The sequence below is a fragment of the Phalacrocorax carbo genome, chromosome 2 (assembly GCF_963921805.1).
Source record: "Phalacrocorax carbo chromosome 2, bPhaCar2.1, whole genome shotgun sequence".
In the NCBI taxonomy this organism is placed as follows: domain Eukaryota; kingdom Metazoa; phylum Chordata; class Aves; order Suliformes; family Phalacrocoracidae; genus Phalacrocorax; species Phalacrocorax carbo.
Genome location: NC_087514.1, coordinates 117,862,164 through 117,876,500, shown reverse-complemented (window position 1 = coordinate 117,876,500; position 14,337 = coordinate 117,862,164). Strand labels below are relative to the sequence as shown.

Genomic DNA, 14,337 nt, shown 5'->3' with positions numbered 1-14,337 from the left:
ACAATGTCAGAGGCATATAGGATAGCAGCAAACAGCATAACAGAAAGAAGAGCTGCACCTGTGTCTGGAATAATACAGGAGGTTGATCTAGAAGACCTACCACTCCTCCTGGACTGAGATCTATGATTCTTCCTACCTTCCCAACCACCTCCTGTAGCTTTCTTGTTTCTGTTTCTCATTTGACTCTTCAGTTTCCCTGCTAACAAGCAAGCAGCCTCTCCTGTTGAGAAATGGTTTTTACTTCTGCTTGGCTGGCCTTTTCCAGGACATAGAGGAGAGCAGCACTTGCCAGCTGCTAGCACAGCTGTTCTGCTGGCAAGACTCAAAACCATCGCATCTGACTAGCACACGTCCTCTGTTCTCTCTTCTCCCTTCCTAGGATCCCCCAAAAGACAGATAGGGCCCACCACACTCTCAGGAGAAATTCATAGAAGCTGCTGAGTTTTCTGCTGTGACAAGAACCACTGTAAACCTCTGCACCCTCTGCCCTTGCACCGCGCGCACACACACCTCATCCTACTTCTTGTTTGATATTTTGACCACTGTTACTATTTGTGCAAAGTCACTGGTAGGAGGTAGATTTGCTGCATATAAAACCCGCTCTAGGAGACATCAAGCAAAAAGGTAGCGTGAGTTACCAAAAAAGGTAACATGCCTTCATTTCTTTTCTTAGCAAGATAAGTAGGACTTGGGAAGGTCCCACAATATGAATAAAAGGAGCCTTCCTGACACTAAATCTATACAGCTCTTTTCTTCTACAATTACATAGCATAACTTGCAAAATTAATTATCTGGCAGAGAAGGACTAGAAATACATCTCCCACGCACCCACCAAGTGCCTTCCTCCCCTCTGCTCACTACAGATGACCCTTTGAGTATTTTTTTTATGAGATTAAGACGCATTTTACAACCCATAAGAAAGAACAAGGCTTCTGTTGAATGACAGCTGCTTAGTGACATCTACTTACTGGGTAAGACGAAGCTGTTTTAACTCAGTAATCAGCCTCTCAGTGGAAACTTTGCATTTCCTTACACATTATAAGATGTGTTTAATTTTATTTCTGAGTTTAAGGGGCCATCTCTGATGAGCATTGAGGAGAGAAGCACTTGTGATACAATCTGTAAGGAAGTACAAAGTTTCCGTTAAGCGACACAGCTACCTAATGACATCTGCTTTTTGCAGCTGCTGGATATCACTGTGTAGGCAGCACCTCCTTGACAGAGCTACCTGGTGAGAAACAAGCGATTCTGCAACCTTAGAGCAAAGAAGCTTCTTCACATCATCTGATAAGAAAGGAGGAGAAAAGGTAAAATTCACAAAATGTAGTTCCTGAAACAGTTAGGTAGCATGTACACTCATCACATGTGTGACTGTAATGCTTTTTCATTTACTGTTTGTTGCTGCTCAGATAATTTTTAAAGCTGTTTTAAGAACTCCTGCATTATCAGAAGTGTGTGTGTGCGTGCGTTATGTGAGCGTATGTTTTCAGTTTTAAATATTTAAGTATATTATGCTGAATCTAGATTAGATTCAGGTATGTCTAGGTACAGTTGCTGCAAAGCTGTCATCTGTAGACCATTGGTGTCAAACAGTTTTGTTCCTGTGACTTGTAATTCAGATTAAATTCGTCTCCATGTATAATGAAACAGAACTGTAGGCCGGAGAGTTGTCATGCCTGGGACTACACACAGCAGGGGTCAGGTTAATGATAGTCAATGTTGTTATGTAGCAGCAACATACAGTACAAAGACAAATGAGGCAATGATGCTCACTTTTTCTTCTGTTTCCCATTCATAAAATACAGACAAAGAGGAAGGACATAACTCAAGCTTAGAAAAATTCTGGTACGTTAGGCTGAAAAATAAAATTACACTCGCTGTGATGTGAATAACACACAGAGTAATAGATCAGCAATGTATTTGCGCTGTGCCCAAGTTACCTACCTCAAAGTAACATCACTTAAAATTCTGTCGCTGCCTATTAGAAAAGAACATAGATACAAAAATGCCCAGTTCCTGTTATTCATTTAGCCACTGAAAGCAGCACTTACTGAAAACTCCTGTCAGCTTTCAGTAAGCATAATTTCATTAGAAGGTAGAGTCAAATGTATTTTTATGACTATCTTCTTACAGTGATGTTTGCCTGATGGGAAAGGTGGGTGAAATCCTGAACTGCTATGAATAGCAGCTTTGCTTTTTACTTTATTCCACACAGGATTTACCGCTCTCTGGGATAAATCTCTACGGTCCATATCTTTCATTCCTATTTTCTTTCCTCCCCGCTATTTGAACAAGTGTCCAGTGTGCTTGACATCCAAGTTGCACAGAGTTGCAAGGACTAAGCACATGCATGTTAAGGACAGTATATTTTGCAAGTGTGGATATGTGTTCCATAATGCTTAAATAGTTTTTGAGAACCTGTAATGAGAAGTGCGGTGGAACTGCAAGTTAGTCATTGCTAGTGATTCAGGCTTGCGGAGTAACCACACGGTCTTCATGCACCGAAAGTCACTGACATTTTTATGTTCTTTCCTTCTTAGGAACTGGGGGAAAAAACATGAGTTCTTCAAGTACAGAGCCCTTTGATGGTGAAGCCTCAACCTTATATGACTATTACGATAATTATAACGATGCTCCAAAACCATGCAGTAAGGAAAGCGTCAAGAGGTTTGCAGCCTCCTTCCTACCTGTTCTGTATACCCTAGTATTCCTGGTCGGGCTCATGGGAAACATTCTGGTCATTGTGGTGCTCTTCAAATACAAGAGGCTGAAGAGCATGACTGATGTGTACCTACTAAACCTCGCCATTTCAGATTTGCTCTTTGTTTTATCCTTGCCGTTCTGGTCTTATTTCACAATAGACCAATGGGTTTTTGGAACTCCCTGGTGTAAAATCATTTCATGGATCTACTTGGTCGGGTTTTACAGTGGGATATTTTTTATTATGCTTATGAGCATAGACAGATACTTGGCAATTGTTCGTGCAGTATTTTCCTTGAAAGCAAGGACTGCCTTCCATGGCTTGATTACCAGCCTTGTTGTATGGCTAGTAGCTTTTTCAGCCTCAGTTCCAGAACTTATATTTAGAGAATCTTTCAATGAGCATAATTATACTACCTGCAAGACAATATATCCAGGCAATTTTACGGCATGGAAACTTTTTTCCACTTTGGAAACCAACATGTTAGGGCTTCTAATCCCTTTTATAGTTATGACGTTTTGCTACTCCATGATCATTAAAACATTAGTTCACTGTAGAAATGAGAAAAAAAATAAGGCTGTGAGAATGATCTTTGTTGTCATGATCATGTTTTTCTTCTTTTGGACCCCTTACAACATTGTTCTTTTTTTACAACTGCTAGAAATTATGGGAATCATTAGAGACTGTCAGGTGAGCAGGAATCTGGACTATGCTTTCCAGGTAACAGAAATCCTCGGCCTTTTTCACTGTTGCCTTAATCCAGTCATCTACTTCTTCATGGGGGAAAAATTTAAGAAGTACCTGAAGATGCTCTTCAAGAACTGGCGGTTACCTGGAGATATTTGCAAGTGGTGTGGAGTTCACATCACTTACCACACTGAATCTACCAATTCATTCCACACACAATCTACAGGGGATCAAGACGCCCTGTAACGTGTTTCAGAACAACAACTTAACTCATCAGCAAGCAAACTGACAAAAGCAGGAACTTTGAAAAGCTAAGCAAATGCACATGCACTTAACAGTAAGCTAGTGCTGGATTATTACTTACTTCAGCTTTGATTTCTGCCTGTAGATTTTCTGATTATTATGACAGAAGTTGTCCTAGATATGAAATGTGGAAGATGGACACGCAAGTTCTATCTGCTGTGATTACAAATCACTGCTCAGATGTAACAGCAGCCTCAGCTCTCCACAAAGCACTGTGCCGTGCTGCTTCTTTTTTTCCTGAATCAAGAGGGAGGTTGGCCTGCACGGAGGGTAAGAGGAAGAGATAGCTGCTTGTCATCAGCACATGCATTTGGAAAATATATTCATTTATTCTAGAAGGATGGCTATTACCATATTTTTTTATTCTACAGTTGACCTGCATAGGACTTGTTCGCTCTGATTCTTAGCAAACTATTAACAGTACCTGTTACTGTTGAACATTTCATCTCAGGGGGAGGATACACCCTCTGTCATTAATAAAAAGGACAAAAAATATTTTCTTTACGTGCACAAAGATGCAAAGCAAATGCATTACTTTGTGTTACAGACATGTTTTCTCTCAGGATTCCAAGTTGCCACATATGCCTATGTGTAGATGTGTGTATATATAGGCATTTTGAATTACTTTACCACTGTAACTCAGGAGAGCAATTCTGTGTTTTAATTAACAGAGAAAATGTTTAAAATATTTTTGAATAAGCGTTTTTAAAAACTTATTTTCCACCATGTCTGAATAAATTTGAAGCGTCTTGGTTACAAATATGTCTTTTAAAGTGAATGTTCTTTGTTCCGAAAGTACTTAACCCCAAGACTCAATTTTCATTCATTGGAGACTTATCCGGCAAACCAAAAGAAAATAAAACCAGAGATTGTGTAGAAATGGTCTGTCATAACCTAGAAACCACACAGAGAATCCTAGCATTTGATAACAGCAAAATGCAAAGAGTGCGATGCCCCAGCAGCCACTCACAGACATGCATGATATTAATCAGAGATCTGGAACAGGAAGGAAAATCACACAGCAGTGTTTAGATTTCTGCACAAAAATACTTTTAAAAGAGGCAAAAATCAGTAACGTGGTAGCAGACAAAGTAAGAGTTGAAAAATACGTATTGGAAGATATTTCTGGTGTGTCTTTTTGCTGGTCGACAACCATTCAACAAGAACACTTTTATTTTTCTTAGGCTGTCAATAACAAAGTGCCTTCTCAGCATTCAGGCATGGCTGCAAGGAGCAGACAAGACATTAAAATGCATCAGGAAAGGGCTGGTGAAGAAATGTAAAAATATTGTAGTGCCATTGTTCTCATCACCCTAAATTAGAAACATAAGTAGAAGCTCACCTCCATGTGACCTCTCTTGTGATACAAGACTGAAAATAAAAAGCAGCACACTTAAATTAATTTTGGGAATGCACTACCATTAGCAGTTTGCTGAGGCTGACAAGCAAGGATCTGCATTAATGCAGATAACGAGAACAGCTGTGGAAGGCATTACCTTGTGGTAAGAAAGCGTCTTCCTTCCAAAGAAAAAGACGATAAATTCATACTACTCAAAACCTTACAAGCCACTGAGTACATCAGTTGAGAAAAACTGCTGCAAGGGTGGGTTAAGCCATCTTAAGTGGGTTAAGCATTAGTTATTTTGAAAAGGAGGAGAAAGACAAATTGCAAGTGTCAGATGCTTCAAAGTCTCACAGATGTCACGGAATCCAACAACATGTCACTCCCAAGCCAGCACAGCACATTTTCCTCACAGATGTGATACTAATGGCGCAGGTACTGTGAACCGCTGAGCAATTTATCAGTCAAGTGCACAGACTAACCTGGAAGCCAGACAGTGCACTGCAGTTATTTTTTCTCTTGGTCCTACTCCGTCATCCTTCTAGTCAGTGAGAACAAATGGGCCCTTTTGAAAAACCTTGCCCTTCAGACCAGGGGAAGGGGTGCCTGTGCTGGCCTGGCAAAAATGATGGTCAGCAAAAAGCAAGCTGTTGGTTCTTGACAACTGTGAGATGAGAGAGGTCTTGGGCTAAGAGTGGTGTTGAGGAATGGCACTGAGATGGCCAGCAGCTTGCAGGCTGGTCCCCCTCTGGGCATACACCCTGTAGTGGGGGAGGATGCCAGGTCTGCTCATGTGCTCATGGGCCGCACCCAGCGGCTGTGCAGCATTGCCATAAATGGATCTAGCGTAAAGCCCCTTTTCCACACAAAACTCAAAGTTGCTTCAGATCACTGCTTGGTTTTGTGCCCCACAGCCTGTGCACATGTGCCTTTGGTGCAGAGGGTGCCTGGTGCAGCCAGAGCTCTGCCCAGGTGAATACTGTCTTTGTTTCTCTGCCCAAATAACCTCTTCCAGTCTTCCCAGTAATACTCATAGCTACTCAATGTGCGTGCTAGATAAGCAATCGAGCTGAAAGCTGTGCTCTGAGCAGGTCTGCTGAACTGGGTGCAAGGGGAGCTCACCTTTAAGAGATGGGCTCAGGAATCCAGGTCCAGGGACCTGGAGCTCACCAAACCTGGGTGGTTTCATCCTCTGTCACCTGGAGCAAACCTTCCTCCCCCATGCACCAAGCTACAGTAGATAATGCCACTCCTTTTTTGAGAGAGGGCTTTGAAATCTGCTGATGAGAAAGGATGAGATAATAGTATTAACTCAGACAAAAATAAAGCAGGGATTTTCAAAATGTGAAAAGGTGACCAAAGTTGTCATTTTAGCTGAACTAGAGTTTCCAAGCAACAAAAGATGGTATGTACAGGCTATTGAACCATGAAAGAGAATGGATAGACATTTGAGTGAAGCAAAGCTGACTCATTTGTGAACCCACATTTTTACATCAGGGTTCCTCAGAAGGCCAGCTTGCATCCTTTCTTCAGTTGCCCTAAGCTGCCATAGAAAGGTAGACAAGGGGGAAAATCAGCTTAATTATATTAAATATAAATAATGATGGAAAAGTAAAAACAAGTTGGTTGGTTTTTTTTCATACAGTGCTTAGGCTACCACAGTCACTCCCTAAACAAAAAGCTGAATTACACACTTTTACTCTGGAAGACGGCTTCATCCCTTTTCGTGCAGAAGCAGCATCATGGTTGGCAGCACCCTCCCAGTCTGTGAGCCAGCCCTGGAAAGAAAGTAAGGAATTGCTGTTTTCCTTCCTACACTATTACTGCTAACCATTGTCCCAGCACCAGCTCTGCACACCTGGTCTGAAGGAGAGTGCAATTCAACAGGCACTATGATGCTCCTCTGTACCAGGATGCTTCCAGTCTAAAATTGCCAGCAGGGATTTACACTCACACATTTTTCTCCAGGAGCTCTTATTAGATTCTAGTTTTATCCAACATCTCTACCTTAACACAGCCAGAGACCAACCTCATCAACTCCCATCTCTTATGCAAATATCTCCATCTGATTTGATTTATAGTTGGAAATCAAGAACCATTTATTAATGTCAAGCAAAATTATCATTAAAATGGTGCTTAAGGCGATGTCTAGAGAGCACAACAGGACTTTGCTGCTCCAGGCATGAAAGAAGATTTTAAGTAGGAGACTGGAAATGAATAGTCAATGTAACTGTGGTGAGATTTCTAGCATTTGCATAACCGATAAGACCATTCAGCGGTGATGTAGTGCTGGTCATATCTGCAGTCATCTCACTGTAACAGGGCAGTGATATATGCAGGTGCTACTGGCAGTCATGGAGAAATCACTCCTAATGGAGGCACTATCAGTGAGGAGACACCAAGTTAGATGTTTCCAGGATGATTTTCTTTTTCACAGTCATTCAGCAGCAACATCCATCAGAAAAATCAAGAAAATCCCATCTTATGGGACAGTCATTGAGTCAAAGACACTTCTCATAGAAATGAGGCTCAAAAGTGGAAAAGCCCTTTGTCTGTTCCGAACCAGCAAAATCCAAGTTCCCTGCCAACTCCTTGATGGAGCACTGGCATGACTCACCAACGCTGATTCGTCCTTCCCTTGGCAGAGCATATCCCTCCACATACCCCTCATGTGCTCAGCTCAGAAGACGACTGCGCACAGGCTACGCTCAGGCTTTTGTCTTAATTTATTTCTGATCCTCCTTTGAACTCTCAGAAATGGTAGCATATGATTGCTCTACTGAAAAAAGTAATTAATGTCTTCTTTTCTGCATCACTGGCCACTTGACCTTCTTTTTTAAAAGCTGCTGTCTTATAGCTAGGGGAGCTGAGGCACAGAGCAAGAGCTCAGGCATTATGAACACAATGCACATTTTTTAACAAATCTCAGGGCCCTCCTAGCTCTGCTTGGGGAAGGTTCACGTTTCAGCTTGGTGAGGGGGGCTCCAGGTAAGAGCCACCCACACTGTGCCCTTTCTGGTAGCCAAATCTGAAATGGCCCAGCCAGGAAAGGCCCCGTCTGGATGCAGATTCTGCAAGGACCACCGCAGCTTAATGTCAAGGGTATCTGGAGGTAAGTGGAAGAAGATGACCAGCTAATGCCATCTTCCAATAAAAGATGTTCTTCATTGGTGCAGATAACAGAGGGTGTTATCTTAAAAATCCTTACCTTAAAACACCAGAGAGCAAGGATTCCTGTTCACAGGTGACCAAAAGAGAAAAAAAATTATCCTCTGTATAAATGCAGCCCAAATACATGATTGATCAGTGCATCATACTTCTCTAGTTTTTGTGTGTTTTGTTTTTATTTCAAGTCATCTTGGAAAGGTTGAAGTTTCTCTGGACTTTAGTATCTTCTTTCAGAGTAACAACACGCATTCAGCATACGTAGCTCAGTAACCACATGCTGCAGGCTTTTTATGATTTCAGGTGTTGCAAAAGAAAAACTACTAAGGCACTAAGAATTTTTTACATTTCCAAGAAGTTGTTTGTTTCCTTGCTTTTACTTTTAATGACTATAGCAAGTAATCAAGAATCTGACCTGCAAGAACCTGATCTGTTTCCACAGATATGAAACCTTCATAAAAGGCACTCTTGGTACTGCTAGCAACATGTAAGACAACAAAGACTAAACGAAGGTCGACATTACCAGATCCACTCTTCTGTTCAGAAAAGGCCAGTGGCGTTTGATCAGCATTTTCCGAGAAGCTCTAAGCAACCAAGTTCAGGAAGAGACTTTTGTACTGGGGACAGTGATTGGAACAACAGGTGGACATCCCTGCTCGAACAGCGTAATTATCTTTTTTGCACAGGGACTTTGCACTCAAAATATCTCCACAGAAGTATTGTGGTTTGGACAGGTAGATCGAAGAGAGGGTTCCTCCCTGACTTTTAACTCGTTGCCACCACACACAAATAGAAAGAGCATTACTAGCTAGTAGTAACACAAAAGTATCTTATTCAACGTGAAGAAAGACCAGACAGGTCTCTGTACTTGCTCATAACTGGTAAACTGAAGTTTTACCACAAGTAAGACTGTGACCACAGAATGAGTGACTTACCTTTTCTGCTACCAAAGTATGTGGGAAAGTGTAAAAAGTACACAGAGAAAAAAGAGAAGGATGGATTTTCCTGTTACTTATGCCCTTGTTGCTCATTCACAAGCACGAGGAATGGAAAAAAAATGAGGCTGGTTGATTGCAAGGAACAACATTGTCTGCAGCTCTGCAGAGAAACAGTGCTGAGAAGCTGCAAAGCACACATTTGCTCTTGCTATCAAAAATCTTGTTTATGCTCTCTAGAAGAATGAAACCCATAGCACGAGGTGCCACACAAAAACCTGCAATGCTACAGAGAAGAGGCTGAAGAGTTTATAAAAGGAAAGAAAGAAAGAAAAAGGAAGTTTGGATTTAGGCTGTTTTTTCTTCAGTTCTGCTTCACCAATGTATCCTTGCATAACACAGGTCAGTACTCACTTCCTTTCCTCAGAAATATTAGGGAACCCCCAAGAACCCCCACAGGGAGGCTGGCTCCCATCTGCTTTTTGCATGAATGTGTACGCTGCAACCTCCTCTCCCACAGTCACATGGAGCTGAGAGCAAATCCATCCATTTCCTTGCCAGCTTAAGCTCACATTCTCCGCATGCAGCGGTCACGCAAGTAGGACATCTGGCTGTTTACTAAACTGGCAAAACATTTTGCGTTCAAAGAGACAGTTTCATTAAAATCTGGACACTGGAGACAATGGGTTTTTGGTGGCAGCTGTATTGGCTAGTGACAAACACCTTTTAACCCAACACTATTATTTGCATTTTGTTTCAGCTTCAGATTAAAACTATTTTAAAGTGTAGATGGTTTTTCAATGTTATCGAAATGAACTATTTAATTATTTCTGCTCTATATTCTTATTAAAATCCCTATTCTGATGGGGGAAATAATTTCAAGAGTCCTCATGTAATAAAAAATTTTAGAAAGATATAAGACAAATCCATGAGTTAACACATTTTTTGTTAACAACCTCAATAGATCTACCGCATTGCTCGATCAGTAGCTTATTCCACATATCCATAGGAATGTGCCAGAATTTAGGAAACAGCTAGCATTAGAAGCAAAATTTCAGTAGTGATGAATATTACTGTAGAAGACTACCAGACAGAAAAGGGGTGGGTTTTGTGTTTGTTTTTTTTAAATCTACTGAGTTCGTTGTTCATGAGAATTTGCCTAGCAATTAACTTTTATTGCTTCTATAGTGTAAAACATTAGACTGTTTTATAGACTATCAAATGGGACTATGTGAATAAAATTTAAACAAGCCTCAAATTAGCATTTATGAAAGGTCAACTCTTAAGAGATAATTATTTAAAAATTTGTGTCAGCGACTGAAAAAGCAAGGTTAGCACTAGATATCCAAGATTCTGCAGAATTTTATTTTGTGTGGGTTGTTTTTTTTTTAATTCCTGGAATGGGTTTGTACAGATGCAGGGTAATTGTGACTAATTGTGTCAGAAAAAAAGCTCACCTTTTCTGTAAGGTAATTCACAATAAAAAACTCAGTCATAATAGTACTGAACGTAGCATGTATTTTCAGGAGGGCACATGCCCAATTCATGAACTGTCATGCCAAAATAAACCATTGGGTATGTGTAGACTTCGATGTTCCTGGAAAAATGTAAAATGAGCTCTAGAAATGTCAACTACTTGCATGGGAGGAGGGAGTATCAGCTTTTCTACAGCTAACAATGAAGCAAGTAGGTAGCTTGTATAAATGTTTATTTTAGTGACAGCTAACACAATCTGACATGTTTTCTAGGCCCGAGGCCACAAGATCCAAAGTTACTGCTTTGGCAACACCAAAAATTTGGGGGGGGGGGGGGGCAAAAAAAAAAAACAACAACACACATCAGTGAGAACCTTCACAGCAAAAGCCACGACTGCCCAGTCAGTGAATGGCACAAGCAAGGTGTGTCTACTCCAACATGAGCAGTGGCTGAGGACCAGGTACATGAGACCTTATACCAATCTACCAGGCAGACATGCTCTTTGAACGGAAAGGTGCTTCTCCTTTGTGACAGCAAATGCAGAGTCCCACGCAGACACACTGCAGTGCACAGGGTTAGAATGCAGCTGGGCCTGGTCATATTCATGTGGATAATGCTTGTGCTTCGGAAGAAAAACATGCTTTATTACCTGCAGCTTACTAGATAGCTTCCACTCTCTGCACTGGCTTCCTTATTCAATTGGGCTGCAGGCTTAAGCCAGGCAGAAGTAGCCCAAGCATGTCCATCACTACCTATCGACCTGAGTTGATTTGTCCAAAAGAGACTGTAGTACCCTTATCCTCTACTTGTCCCTGAAAAACAAACAAACAAAAAAACCAAAACAAAAGCCAAACCCCTTCCCTTCCCCCCCAAAAACAAACACCAAACCAACCAACAAACCAAAAACAAACCAAAAAACCAAACCAGCCTTTTTTTAAGGTGCTGTTTTCAGCCTTGTCAGGGTTCTCAGTCAATTCAACTCTTGCATCTGCTACGTAGAAATCAAGACTCTGCCCTCCTCTGTAAAATAAGACATTTTGCAAATGAAAAGTACTTCAACAAAACTAAGTATTATTATTGAGACAGAAATCTGTGTATTCATTGCTACATTTTTTGTCTTGTCAAGACAGGCATACTCTTTTACTCATAGCCCAAATAGTTCCATCTTCTTCCACAGAAGATGAAAACAACATTATAATCCATTATTCTTAAAAAAAAAAAAAAAAGCCTTTGGCTGTGAGCAATTTCTTCCTAACATTTGTCAGTCAGGTTAAACCGCAACAACGGGTGATTGTTGTCCTGAATCATGAAGGTTTGTAGACCAAAACCCCTACTCCTTTTAGACTTGCTTGCCTAATTTACTTCACATTTTGACATTTGTAGAAGCAGGGGTTTTCACCAATTTGCATGAACACACTAAAAGAGGTAGCAGGAAAAAACTAAGTGCTTCATAAGAACAGGAACATTCTTTCCAAGTCAAACCAGCATCACATTTTCACATCAGAAGGCATACAGCCTGACAATAAGTGAATAAGCCCCAAAAATCAAAATACACTATGGAGCACAGACCAAGGTTGTTAAAATAGAGCTGATGCCTTTAAATAATCTCAATTGCTGTACACCAGTTTGTATTGCAGAATGTGAGCTTTAGAGTTCAGGAGGGTTTTTTGCAAACTGAGTCATGGTAAGCGAGCAGTGAGCAGCTGAATCAGCAATCAAAGTTAAGTGTCATCTACCGAAAAGACTTTAAAAGCAGTGAAATTTCAGCTCAGATTAGTAAGAAAAAAGACTTCACCTGAAAGTTTCAGGTGTTGAAACTCAGAAAGAGATGATCAGGTATGCTCACCTTCAAAAGAGGATACAGGGCTAGATAGGCCTTAGCCAAACCCAGTACTATTACTTTTATATGAAAATACACTTTTAAATAAGAACAAAGACAACAAATAACATGAGCTGAGCTCTGTGTATTTTTGAAGCCCTCAGACTCTGAGACAAAAGCATTCTTGTGTGCTGCGTCAGTCAATGGGGCAGTCCCTTGACAAACTCATTACAGAGAGAGAGAAGAAATGGTGGGAATCCCTGAACATTCTTTCACCCACCTTGCAGGTCAAGTACAACAGCGTGGCTGTATTTCTGAAGAAGGTACTTGCTCACCAGAAACTGTAGTGAAACCAAACCAGGCGTCGTCAAGCTTTTATTATTTCATGAACAACTGAAAATACGCGATGCATATCAAGGACTCTCAGAAGCAGCATGGTTTCTACCTTGAATTGCAAGGATAAAATGGAAGACAGGACAGTGATAAGCAGTTGGGGAGCAAGTACCAGCAGAGCTACAGGTATTCACAACCTTGCTGTTAGGTGGATTTTTGTTAGGATTTGGATACATTTTCCCCACCCTGCATATGCAGCCAGGGGAGCTGAATCTTGACCTTCCTTCACCTCCTTTCTTTCATGTAAAAATTTCCATCTGTAGCTATGAAAATCTGAAAACCACAGAGCTCACCATCATTCACCTTTGCCAGTTCAGTGAGATGCAAGGCTATAGCCTGTAGCTGGTTGGTCATGGCTGGAGGCACAAAAGGGAACTGATTTGCTTTCCCCCCTCCACTGCCAACCTGCATGGGTTTGAAAAAAGAAAAAAAATTTAAAATACCCAACAAAAAACACATTATTTACCTGACACATTATTATGCTTTCCCCTCTGCCTTCACAAGGCTTCTCATCCAGATCATGTTTTGTAACACTGAATATTTTTGTTTGCTTGTATCTCCATAGTGCTTAAACATCCCGTTTCAGCACTGTTCCTGTTGGTACAGTACAAAGGAGAAACAAACTTCATGCAAGTCAAGTATTCTACTACTGTAATCTCCTTTCAGTATCTTTGCACAGGTTGGATTTTTCAGAATTTAAAAAAAAAACAAACCACAAAGCTTTTTGAGTGATTTCAGCATAGCTAGCTCCTACTCTTGCATCTGAATTACTGGCACCTTCTGTCCAAGTTCTCCTCCTTTCCTAGGATAGGTGATCAAGCTCAATTTTGGCGTGGTGGTGGGGTGTGGTGTACCCTTTTTTTCTGATAAAAGACATTAAGAGGAGTCCAAAATTTAGCTAATATTAAAACACCGTCTTCTAGGTGTTCTTCAACACCTTGCCTTTGCATCAAAGCACACAGACCTAAGGGATTAGACTTCATAAAGTAAAAAACCAGAGCTGCTTCAGCCGATACGAACCAGCAGCAATTTCCTTCTATTTCAACATGAGCTAGGTGGACTCAGTGCTTTAAATACAGTCACGTCTGCAGGTGTCTACGTTTGGCTGTAGTCAAAAGACTCACATAGTTTTAACTTCAGCTTTTGAAGTCGATACTGCTCTGGATCAAAGGACCAAAAGAGCAACATAGGAATCCACTGTAGCAGAAGTCACTGCTTTGACAAAATTTTGCAGGAAATCACGCTGACCCCTCATGAGTTCAGTACTAGGTTCTCAAGTTCTTCAGTACAGCGGATCTACCTGTTCATGATTAGTGCAAACCACATCCTAAAACTGAGTGGAAGGGGGGGAAGTCAGAAAGCTTGAAAGAAGAGATGTAGAGTGTGTGCAGGATCCAGACTCCTCAGAGCCTAAAGTCTTCTGGGAGGCCTCGTTGGTATAGCGAGTGTTTCAACATCCAGAAATAAAATTTAACATGGAGGAGGCAAGAAAGGAGTGCAATTTTTCCTTCTGCAC

At 41.0% G+C, this 14,337-nt stretch overlaps 1 protein-coding gene and 1 long non-coding RNA gene across 3 annotated transcripts; one reads left to right on the top strand and one right to left on the bottom strand.

Annotated features, from left to right (window-relative positions):
• The first annotated feature begins 2,557 nt into the window (after positions 1-2,557).
• Positions 2,558-4,030, top strand: CCR4 (C-C motif chemokine receptor 4). Its single transcript, XM_009508315.2, has one exon. The coding sequence runs from the start codon at positions 2,558-2,560 to the stop codon at positions 3,632-3,634; it is 1,077 nt and encodes a 358-aa protein (XP_009506610.2). The 3' UTR covers positions 3,635-4,030.
• A 6,912-nt stretch (positions 4,031-10,942) lies between these two features.
• LOC135311737 (uncharacterized) lies at positions 10,943-14,326 on the bottom strand. Of its 2 annotated transcripts, XR_010371324.1 has the most exons (4): positions 13,125-14,326; positions 12,709-12,769; positions 11,259-11,629; positions 10,943-11,169 (listed from the first exon to the last, which is right to left on the bottom strand). It is a non-coding gene; the product is annotated as an uncharacterized LOC135311737 (long non-coding RNA). The 2 variants fall into 2 exon arrangements; XR_010371323.1 differs by having other exon boundaries at positions 12,709-14,325.
• Positions 14,327-14,337: the final 11 nt, after the last annotated feature.